Source organism: Bombina bombina, chromosome 2 (assembly GCF_027579735.1).
Source record: "Bombina bombina isolate aBomBom1 chromosome 2, aBomBom1.pri, whole genome shotgun sequence".
NCBI lineage: Eukaryota > Metazoa > Chordata > Amphibia > Anura > Bombinatoridae > Bombina > Bombina bombina.
Window position 1 is genome coordinate 937487975 of NC_069500.1, and position 12407 is coordinate 937500381.

The 12407-nt window shown below is 37.6% G+C and overlaps 1 protein-coding gene across 1 annotated transcript in view; it reads right to left on the reverse strand.

Moving 5' to 3' along the window:
- The window catches only part of SCARB2 (scavenger receptor class B member 2), a 365930-nt gene that overhangs the window by 86581 nt on the left and 266942 nt on the right, over positions 1–12407 (reverse strand). The window contains exon 6 of the mRNA XM_053703403.1: positions 6189–6308. Coding sequence (XP_053559378.1) covers positions 6189–6308 — 120 coding nt within the window. The remainder of the gene's footprint in view (positions 1–6188; positions 6309–12407) is intronic.

The following is a 12407-nucleotide window of genomic DNA, read 5'->3' on the forward strand; positions in this document are numbered from 1 at the left end:
GCCGCCACCTACGTTATCCTTATGTACCCCTAATCTGCTGCCCCTAACACCGCCGACCCCTATATTATATTTATTAACCCCTAATCTGCCCCCCACAACGTCGCCTCCACCAGCCTACACTTATTAACCCCTAATCTGCCGAGCGGACCTGAGCGCTACTATAATAAAGTTATTAACCCCTAATCCGCCTCACTAACCCTATAATAAATAGTATTAACCCCCCCTAACATCGCCGACACCTAACTTCAATTATTAACCCCTAATCTGCCGACCGGAGCTCACCGCTATTCTAATAAATGGATTAACCCCTAAAGCTAAGTCTAACCCTAACACTAACACCCCCCTAAGTTAAATATAATTTAAATCTAACGAAATAAATTAACTCTTATTAAATAAATTATTCCTATTTAAAGCTAAATACTTACCTGTAAAATAAATCCTAATATAGCTACAATATAAATTATAATTATATTGTAGCTATTTTAGGATTAATATTTATTTTACAGGTAACTTTGTATTTATTTTAACCAGGTACAATAGCTATTAAATAGTTAAGAACTATTTAATAGCTAAAATAGTTAAAATAATTACAAATTTACCTGTAAAATAAATCCTAACCTAAGTTACAATTAAAACTAACACTATACTATCAATAAATTAATTAAATAAAATACCTACAATTACCTACAATTAACCTAACACTACACTATCAATAAATTAATTAAATAAACTACCTACAATTAACCTAACACTACACTATCAATAAATTAATTAAATACAATTCCTACAAATAAATACAAATAAAAAAGAACTAAGTTACAAAAAATAAAAAAATATCTACAAACATAAGAAAAATATTACAACAATTTTAAACTAATTACACCTACTCTAAGCCCCCTAATAAAACAACAAAGCCCCCCAAAATAAAAAATGCCCTACCCTATTCTAAATTACTAAAGTTAAAAGCTCTTTTACCTTACCAGCCCTGAACAGGGCCCTTTGCGGGGCATGCCCCAAGAAGTTCAGCTCTTTTGCCTGTAAAAAAAAAACATACAATACCCCCCCCCCAACATTACAACCCACCACCCACATACCCCTAATCTAACCCAAACCCCCCTTAAATAAACCTAACACTAAGCCCCTGAAGATCATCCTACCTTGTCTTCCCCTCACCAGGTATCACCGATCCATCCTGGCTCCAAAATCTTCATCCAACCCAAGCGGGGGTTGGCGATCCATCATCCGGTGCCTGAAGAGGTCCAGAAGAGGCTCCAAAGTCTTCATCCTATCCGGGAAGAAGAGGCGATCCGGACCGGCAACCATCTTGATCCAAGCGGCATCTTCTATCTTCATCCGATGACGACCGGCTCCATCCTGAAGACCTCCACCGCGGACCCATCTTCTTCCGGCGACGTCCAACTGCAGAATGACGGTTCCTTTAAGGGACGTCATCCAAGATGGCGTCCCTCGAATTCCGATTGGCTGATAGGATTCTATCAGCCAATCGGAATTAAGGTAGGAATATTCTGATTGGCTGATGGAATCAGCCAATCAGAATCAAGTTCAATCCGATTGGCTGATCCAATCAGCCAATCAGATTGAGCTCGCATTCTATTGGCTGTTCCGATCAGCCAATAGAATGCAAGCTCAATCTGATTGGCTGATTGGATCAGCCAATCGGATTGAACTTGATTCTGATTGGCTGATTCCATCAGCCAATCAGAATATTCCTACCTTAATTCCGATTGGCTGATAGAATCCTATCAGCCAATCGGAATTCGAGGGACGCCATCTTGGATGACGTCCCTTAAAGGAACCGTCATTCTGCAGTTGGACGTCGCCGGAAGAAGATGGGTCCGCGGTGGAGGTCTTCAGGATGGAGCCGGTCGTCATCGGATGAAGATAGAAGATGCCGCTTGGATCAAGATGGTTGCCGGTCCGGATCGCCTCTTCTTCCCGGATAGGATGAAGACTTTGGAGCCTCTTCTGGACCTCTTCAGGCACCGGATGATGGATCGCCAACCCCCGCTTGGGTTGGATGAAGATTTTGGAGCCAGGACGGATCGGTGATACCTGGTGAGGTGAAGACAAGGTAGGATGATCTTCAGGGGCTTAGTGTTAGGTTTATTTAAGGGGGGTTTGGGTTAGATTAGGGGTATGTGGGTGGTGGGTTGTAATGTTGGGGGGGGTATTGTATGTTTTTTTTTTACAGGCAAAAGAGCTGAACTTCTTGGGGCATGCCCCGCAAAGGGCCCTGTTCAGGGCTGGTAAGGTAAAAGAGCTTTTAACTTTAGTAATTTAGAATAGGGTAGGGCATTTTTTATTTTGGGGGGCTTTGTTGTTTTATTAGGGGGCTTAGAGTAGGTGTAATTAGTTTAAAATTGTTGTAATATTTTTCTTATGTTTGTAGATATTTTTTTATTTTTTGTAACTTAGTTCTTTTTTATTTTTTGTACTTTAGCAAGTTTATTTATTTGTATTTATTTGTAGGAATTGTATTTAATTAATTTATTGATAGTGTAGTGTTAGGTTAATTGTAGGTAGTTTATTTAATTAATTTATTGATAGTATAGTGTTAGTTTTAATTGTAACTTAGGTTAGGATTTATTTTACAGGTAAATTTGTAATTATTTTAACTATTTTAGCTATTAAATAGTTCTTAACTATTTAATAGCTATTGTACCTGGTTAAAATAAATACAAAGTTACCTGTAAAATAAATATAAATCCTAAAATAGCTATAATATAAATATAATTTATATTGTAGCTATATTAGGATTTATTTTACAGGTAAGTATTTAGCTTTAAATAGGAATAATTTATTTAATAAGAGTTAATTTATTTCGTTAGATTTAAATTATATTTAACTTAGGGGGGTGTTAGTGTTAGGGTTAGATTTAGCTTTAGGGGTTAATCCATTTATTAGAATAGCGGTGAGCTCCGGTCGGCAGATTAGGGGTTAATAATTGAAGTTAGGTGTCGGCGATGTTAGGGAGGGCAGATTAGGGGTTAATACTATTTAATATAGGGTTAGTGAGGCGGATTAGGGGTTAATAACTTTATTATAGTAGCACTCAGGTCCGGTCGGCAGATTAGGGGTTAATAAGTGTAGGCAGGTGGAGGCGACGTTGTGGGGGGCAGATTAGGGGTTAATAAATATAATATAGGGGTCGGCGGTGTTAGGGGCAGCAGATTAGGGGTACATAAGGATAACGTAGGTGGCGGCGCTTTGCGGTCGGCAGATTAGGGGTTAATTATTGTAGGTAGGTGGAGGCGACGTTGTGGGGGGCAGATTAGGGGTTAATAAATATAATATAGGGGTCGGCGATGTTAGGGAACCAGATTAGGGGTACATAAGGATAATGTAAGTAGCGGCGGTTTACGGAGCGGCAGATTAGGGGTTAAAAATAATATGCAGGGGTCAGCGATAGCGGCAGATTAGGGGTTAATAAGTGTAAGGTTAGGGGTGTTTAGACTCGGGGTACATGTTAGAGTGTTAGGTGCAGACGTAGGAAGGGTTACCGCATAGCAAACAATGGGGCTGCGTTAGGAGCTGAACGCGGCTTTTTTGCAGGTGTTAGTTTTTTTTTCAGCTCAAACAGCCCCATTGTTTCCTATGGGAGAATCGTGCACGAGCACGTTTTTGAGGCTGGCCGCGTCCGTAAGCAACTCTGGTATCGAGAGTTGAAGCTGCGTTAAAAATGCTCTACGCTCCTTTTTTGGAGCCTAACGCAGCCTTTATGTGGACTCTCGATACCAGAGTTATTTTTATGGTGCGGCCAGAAAAAAGCCGGCGTTAGTTTTTCGGGTCGTTACCGACAAAACTCCAAATCTAGGCCTGAGTTTGTAACCAAGAATAGAGACACCAAAGAAATCATTGTTAAAGGTCCAAGACCACAATGTAAATAGTTGTTAGAAATTATTTGTTTGTTTTTGTTTTAAATATTGGAAAAGTCTTTAAAGGAGCAAGGCATATATCCAGTAACACATACTGGAGAGATGGACTTTACTCTCCGGAAATGTTACTCCACACAAGGTTATTTTATCCCGAAATATGGTATAAGCAGTTATAAAACATATGTGCTGTATCTTGTAAAACGAAAACGAATAAGATTATTGTAAATGCTTTGTTTCCTTTTAATAAAGAGAATTAAAAAAAAAAAAAAAAAAATTCATATCATCCAATAGAAAAAGCTTTCATTCAGTTGGCGGATTTGAATGTTAAAAATGCCATTTAAAGGGCTATTGCTGTAGTTTAGTGTTAGTATAGGTTTTTTTTTTTACGTGGGGTTTTAGAACAGGCATAACTTCTTTTTTTGTAATTTATTTGTTTTTTGTATTGGTAGGTTTTTTATTTTCTGTAATGGTTTTTTTTTCAGTAATGTTAGGTTATTTATTTTAAGGTAAGGTTAGATTTTTCATTTTTAAACATAAGGTTTTTTATTTTTACAGGTAAGGTTAGTATTTTTTTTGGGTAACTTAGGGGGTTTTAGGTTAGTGGGTTACTTTGCGGCGGTGGTTATGGCGTTTAGGGGTTAATAGTGTAGTGGGTTAGTTTATGATGTGGGGGGGGGGGTGTCAGTTTAGGGGTAAATAGAATAAAAGTTTGACTGCCTTAGAGAGATCACATTTACTTTTAACTTGTAATAAAGCGTGGACATTGCTGCTCAACGCTGCCCATAGAATAATATGGGGAGCATAAATTACTGCAAGTTTGCGCAAACAAATTTCCAGTAAATTTCCAGTAATTTAAACAGCCCGCCACTTGTAATATGGATTAGAGTGTAAAGAACACCCCAATCTTGCAATCACGTTTATGCTCCTTGCGCTAAGGATAGCGCTACCTCGTAATCTGGCCCTATGTTTTATAGGTCTGTATTCACCAGCTGAATATCCCTGCATTTGACATAAATTGTCAGCAACTCCCAACAATTTTATGCTTACATCTTGAGGGTGCAATCATGGCGTAAAGTTCTGAGTGTATATATATATATATATATATATATATATATATATATATATATATATATATATAATCAACACGAAGAATAAAGCACTCATTGGATTTTGGATATCTGTGAAACTTATTTATTCGTGACGTTTCGGGACCTCAAACGTCCCTTCTTCTGACAACACAATAGTGAAAATGAACAAGCTTATAAAGGCCTGTAAACCCTCCCCCCTAACTATTAACCAATCATCACAGGTTGTCTACAACATCTGAGGACCCACACATAAAGGTGGCCCAGCAATTAAATTTGATGGGCTAAACAAAGTGTTAAAACATGTGCTAGATAAAGAATATATGTAGTCAAATATCACTGGTGATACATCGTCAAAACACATTCGCCCTCCCCAAGATCATAGGCTCCCCCGTGCTGCATAAAAAGTGGACCAGACCGCACTGAAAGACAAGTGATTGGGTACATATCAACCGCGCCCCTAGGCTAGGACGTCATAGTAACCACTTACAGTCCGGCCGAACCTCCCAGACGTCATATGTATCCATAGTAACCACTGCCAACATAGGCATGAGCATAGGTTAATGCCGCATCGCTCAAGGTTACAAACATCGGATATGTGCTGTGTTAATTCATTATCTGCTCGGTCAAATAGCCACTAGGAATCAAAGGTGTAGGTAGCATCAGATCAATCCCTATAATGGGGCTGAATGTGTTTTGACGATGTATAACCGGTGATATTTGACAACATATATTCTTTATCTAGCACATGTTATAACACTTTGTTTAGCCCATCACATGTAATTGGGCTTTTTCATAATGATGATGATGTTTTGTATAGCTGGGCCACCTTTATGTGTGGGTCCTCAGATATTGTACACAACCTGTGATGATTGGTTAATAGTTAGGAGGGAGGGTTTACAGGCCTTTATAAGCTTGTTCATTTTCACTATTGTGTTGTCAGAAGAAGGGACATTTGAGGTCCCGAAACGTCACAAATAAATAAGTTTCACAGATATCCAAAGTCCAGTGAGTGCTTTATTCTTCGTGTTGATTACATTCCTCTCAAGAGCACCCTGGCAGTTGCAGGACGGTGGTGAGAGTGCACATACCTCTGAACTTTTTTGCCTATATATAAATATATATATATATATATATATATATATATATATATATAAGTAACACTTCATAAACATACAATTTGATTTGTGGTGCGTGCAACATTTACCTGCATAAATCTGAAGAATAAAAGTAGAGTATGTCATCCTTGTTTATAAGTGGGTGAAAAGTAGTTCCGTCTGTTCCATTTATCATATTGCAGCTATTTGAAGTCCACCAGTCAAGATTTCTGAAAAAAATAAACAGAAAATAATTAAAACATTTTTTAAAATAAATAATATATATATATATATATATATATATATATAAATAAATAGAACACAGAAAATATCAGCGCTCACAGTATGGATAACAGTTACCACACAACGGTTTCAGTGTAACTTATTTGACATATACCTGTATATTAGTAACAGATTGAGAAATAAAACATTTAATGTCCAAATTATTAGACCAATGATTATTATAGGTATACACTGTCCTCTTCTCTATAAAAATATGGTTAAATATACCACAAAAGAGTCAATCTTTGTATAGATGAGGTAGAATCAAGTTCTCTTGCAGCCTTTCTCCAAAAACAAAGTTACCAAGTATCTCCAAGGAGGTCTTAGTAGACTCTGAAGTAGGTAGAAGAAGGGAGGGGCGCACAGAAAGACCAGATCCTAGTGCAGTATATTATGGCAGCTTAGTAAAACACACACACTTATATACAGGTGGGCACTCACTTGGTACAACCTCAATCCATATGAGGTAAGATACTGGCGTGGAGGCTCTGTGTAGCCTGAGGTAGATACTAGAGTTGTTTCCCTCTGTTCAGCATAGCAGTCCGCTTCCCCTTTAAGACAGGTGTTCTCTCTCTCTGAAGAAGCGACCAATAGCGTTGTGAAACGCGTCAGGCTCCGCCCCCCCCGACACGAACACGCTCTATCAGTGTGGCACAGTAAGCATTAAGGCTGTTTGCGGTTAAGCACATTGTTGTGTTGTGTTATATGTTTTATTTATATTTTATATACAATACTGGGAATGTTTAACCAGTTTTTTTTATATTTTACAGTGAGATTACCAGTGTTTCTTTTGTGTGTGAGACACGCTGTTCTTATTAATAAAGCAATACCCTTTCACATACATTTGGTCTGCTCAGTCAGTTAGCGCCCCCCCCCCCCCCACCACTGCACTATCTGTCATTACACAGAAAGGGGATCCAGGAGATACAGACTGGTCCTTTGAATAGAAGGAGAAAGAGAACACCTGTCTTAAAGGGGAATCGGACTGCTATGCTGAACAGAGGGAAACAACTCTAGTATCTACCTCAGGCTATACAGAGCCTCCACGCCACTATGGATTGAGGTTGTACCAAGTGAGTGCCCACCTGTATATAAGTGTGTGTGTTTTACTAAGCTGCCATAATATACTGCACTAGGATCTGGTCTTTCTGTGCGCCCCTCCCTTCTTCTACCATATATATATACATATACATACATATACACACATCCACACATACATAAACACACATATGGATAAGTAGTGATGGAATTCAATTTATGAAATCTCGTTCAATAGAAAACCACTCAAGAAAAGAGAAAAGGATATAAGCAATACATTTTACCACAGACACACAGCTGTAGGGGCACTACCAGAAAGAGCTTCCAGGGTCCATGAGTCTTCAACTTTGAAAGGACACAAAAGTTAATAATCATCTTAAAGGGATACAAATCCCAATTTTTTTCTTTCATTATTCAGATAGAGCAAGCAATTATAAGCAAGTTTCTAATTTATTCCTATTATCTATTTTTCTTCGTTCTCTTGCTGTCTTTATTTGAAAAAGCAGGAATGGAAGGTTAAGAGCCAGCCCATTTTTGGTTCAGCACCTTGGTAGAGCTTGCTGATTGGTTACTAAATGTAGCAAACCAAACAGTAAGCTCTACCAAGGTGCTGAAATAAAAATGGTCCGTCTCTTAAGCTTACATTCCTGCTTCTTCAAATAAAGATAGCATGAGAATGAAGAAAAATTAATAATAGGAGTAAATTAGAAAGTTGCTTAAAATTGCATGCTCTATCTGAATCATGAAAGAAAAAAAAATGGTTATAGTATCCCTTTAAGTTTCTATTAAAAATCATTAATTATTAATCATAAAAAATACCAATCACTCTCCCCTTGGAAATGGCTCATTTGCTCCCTCTGAAAGCCCAGAAGGTCATATTCAAGTGCCATCCTGCAGCAGAAGTGTTTATTTGGAGCAGTGCATTAAACACTTTGTAATAACAAGACCTTTCTGTAGTCTTCAAATAAATGAACATACCAGTTGATTATAAACATTTTATGAGTGCATTAACACCTTATTTGCTGTAATTGATTTAAAAAAGCCAAACTCACCCTACATGTTGCCTTATTTGGAGTAGCCAATGCAGTCTTGTTACTGAAGAAGACAAGGCTTACCTTTGCCATTTTGTTAGCAAAATGTTAATTATTTTGCAATATCTTATCTCTGCTGTGGACACTTAAGGACAACGATGTAACAGGGTTAGGCTTATGAGATCTGCAGGGTGCTCTTCCAATTCTAAGAACTGGAATATTCACAATTACCAGATTTGAATCATAGGAAAATGGGCAAAATAAATAATGAACGTATCGGTATTTTTTTTAACTAAACATAATTACACATTTTATATTGCAATCCCAAAATGTTTAATTTCCCTTTATGTTCATTAGAGACTTTCTTGTTCCTTTAACTGTATAATTATTAAATTAAACTTTTAAGATTTTAATTAGTTTTACATCAATATTTCTAAACTGTGAGACATCACTTAACAGGGTGTGACATAAATATCAATGGTGCTCAATAGTCAAGTTTGACACAGCTACAACAGATGTGAATTATTTAGTGGTTAAATAATTCTAAATTGGAATTGCATCACAAAATATTGGTTTAAACAATAAAGCAAACTTTGGTCTTGTGAGCACATCACTTTATTTATGCAATGTACAAATGACAGGTGGTGAAAGATATAGGTGAGGCACCTGAATGTCAAATGGTTTCCTTAAGACCAAGCACACACCTAATATAACACAGGTATAGGCTAAGTTTGCTTGGACATTGTATGGTATCTTCCATGTAAAATGCTTACAATTCTTAAACATGCTATATTGCGATTTCAAAAATGTGTTCACTATCTCTTTAATTATGAGCAGTAAAAATAATTTGCAGTATTGTCTTACTCTGTGACCTCTGTATCTGCTCCCCAAACTCATATTTGTTGCTAGAAACACTCACACTCTCTTTGCATCTGTTCCCTCATACAAAACGCTCACTCCTTCGTTGTATCCTGATTCGTCAACACACTCCTAACCTGATCTCTCTGTCCTACTCATCAGATTGTCTTGCCCGCTATAACACACTCAAACACACACACACACACACACACTTGCCACCCCACTCTTATGTTTTTTATTAGTTTTTATTGACTTTACAATAAGATACAAAGAACGATATAAAAAAGTTACATACCAATCTTTCAATAAAAAATAAACTGCATAACTAACCCATGTTACCTACATATAACCACATTGTAGTATTATCATCTTATCCTTCTCAATTACAGCATTCAGACTTTCTATGTACGTTTACGGACTGACATAATCTGAAACTCAGTGCAGAAGCCAAAGAGAAGGTAGAAGGAGAGTAGGAAAAAGAAAAGGGAAGTGGAAGGATAAAAAGGAAGAGAACAAAGAAGGCAAAGAAGGAGGAGAGGACGGAGGGCTACCACCGAGAACTCCCAACCTCACCACAATAGGAAGTTAAGAGGGAGGAGTAAAAAATGGAAGAGAAGGTTGTGGCCCAAAGGGTATCAAAGAAGGCAACCGGAGTCCTCAACAGGACACCTCAGTATATGTGTCAGCTGACCTTTAACCATTCAAAATTAAAGGACAAGTAAATACCCTAGATTTGCATAATCACCAAATGAATGATAAAAAGACTAAGTTTTCCTGTAAAATTATTAAATAGAGCATTGGTTGTCTGTAGTGAATATCTCACCCCAAACAGGAATTTCCCAAATGTGCTCCCTCTTTTGACAAGGGTTTGATTATCTGACATTCATCATATGTGGAGCATGTTGCCACTCTCTCCACATTCTCGCCAGTAAAGACCATGATGTTGTCCATTTATGGTTTTCAATCTGGCTGGGGTAGGGTACCATCTTGTCAGAAGTTTAAAATGTAATTCTAATATTTATGTGGAGACTGAGGATCTATGTGTGCGGTAAAACATTTGTTTCAAAGAGTTAATTGTTATATATTCCCTTAATTTCTGTGTCTATCGGGTAATGTATGTACTTTACTAAGTAAATTGCTCATTAACCTCCAAGTTATTGATAGTGTCCCTTCAATGAGATGCGGGATAAACATAACTTCTTAAAGTCAGTCAGGTCTCTAAGGAAATCTGTTCGGTGTGGTGAGGTTTGTAATAAATGTAACAATAGGGAATATTTAAGCCAGTTGGCAAAAGTTACTCCTGTATTTCTTGCAAATCGTTTCTGGGTTTCAACTTGCTTTTATTCGTAAGAATACAAATTGGTACTAGGGCACTTCTTCCTCCACATCCTTCAATACCTAGTCCCAATACAAATTCCGCATTCAGTTATATAAGAGATAATGGGAATTTAGGGGAAGAGAGACCATTTAAGTAGTTGATTAATTAATCCCAGGTCTGAAAAACATTATTATTATTATTAATATTATATTATTATTATAGTTTATTTATAATGCACCAACGAATTCCGCAGTTCTGTCCATGGTTACAAATGACAAAAGTACAATGATACAAAAATTGTAAGAGAAGAAACAATTTATCAAACAAATACGGGAGAAATGGAGGGATCTATTCCCATGGGAACTTGCAATCTAGAAGGATAGGAGGGTGAGAAACATGAGGTGAGGACCGCAAGGGTGAGAATGATATTAGTATAGAGTTGGATGAGGGCATTTATTAGGTAAGTGGAATTCATTTGTTACTGAGTTGGGGGGTAGGCTTCCATGAAAACAAATAGTCTTTAGGGAGCGTTTAAAGGAGAACAGATTAGGGGAAAGTATGAGCGCGAGAGGAGGTGCGCTCCAGTGGGTTGGTGCCACACGAGAGAAGTCCAGAAGTCTAGCATGGGAAGAGGTGATGACAGAAGATGTAAATAGCAGGTCATTTTTTTGATCTCAGGGGCGTTGGTAAGGGCTTTTTAGGTCAGGGTGAGAATTTTGCATTTAATTCTGCTGTGAATGGGGAGCCAGTGAAGGGATTTACAGAGAGGTTCAGCAGATACAGAGCAACCGGAAAGGTGGATTAGCCTGGCAAAGGAATTTAGGATGGATTGAAAAACATGACCTATGTACTTTAGGTGTCCCTCAGAGAGCACCTACTTGTGGTCATTGCAAGAGTTGCAAACCAAGTGATACCAATTCGTTTGAATTGACCCCATTATGCCAGTCTAAATCCCTTTGGAGTACTATAGACAGATAATAAAAAGAGATATATATCCAATGGTCTATACATAGTCACGTTCGCTATTATAGGTTTGTGGAGGCCCCAAATGAAAACATTTATACATGTCTAGAGTTTTCTTAAGAAATGTAGGGATAACAAGAGAGGAGCAGACTGCATGATATAAAAGGTTCTAGGTAAGATTGTCATTTTGACAGTCTGTACCTTACCCCACCAAGAAATAATTATTATCAGTTATTTGTAAAACTCCAACAGGTTCCTGCAGCGCTAAGTTTTCCTTGACCAATCTTTAAAATCCGTCACAATAGATTTCAGTAGCTTTTGGTAATTCAACTCAAATAGTTTAGATGTCTGAGAAGCTACCTCAATACCAAGATGTTTAATTGAAGTGGTTTGTCGTTGTATGAACAAATCTCAGTTAATTTAGAGTATTCTATTGCAGGTAGGGTTATATTTAATATTTCAGATCAAAAAGTTTGAGTAACGACCAAATATTTCAAACTCAGTTAATAGATAAGGGAGAGATGTAACGGGGGAGGCCAGGGCACTAACACATCATCTGCGTACTTTGTGAACTTATATTCATTTTGTCCCAACCTAATTCCATGAATATTTAAATTTTTGCTAATGTTTGCTGCCAAAACTTTCATTCACCAAGATTACAAGTTGTGTGGTACGGCTAACCCGCTGAAAAATTGTCCATTGCGCGCAAAGCCTTTACGCAACTCTCCATTTCACACTCAAAAAATGACTTTTGGAGTGTGGAATTTTGAGGTCTCACGTATTACAGGTTGTGCTGTCTGGCTATAACGCTTGCGTTATAGATTTATACCACCACGATC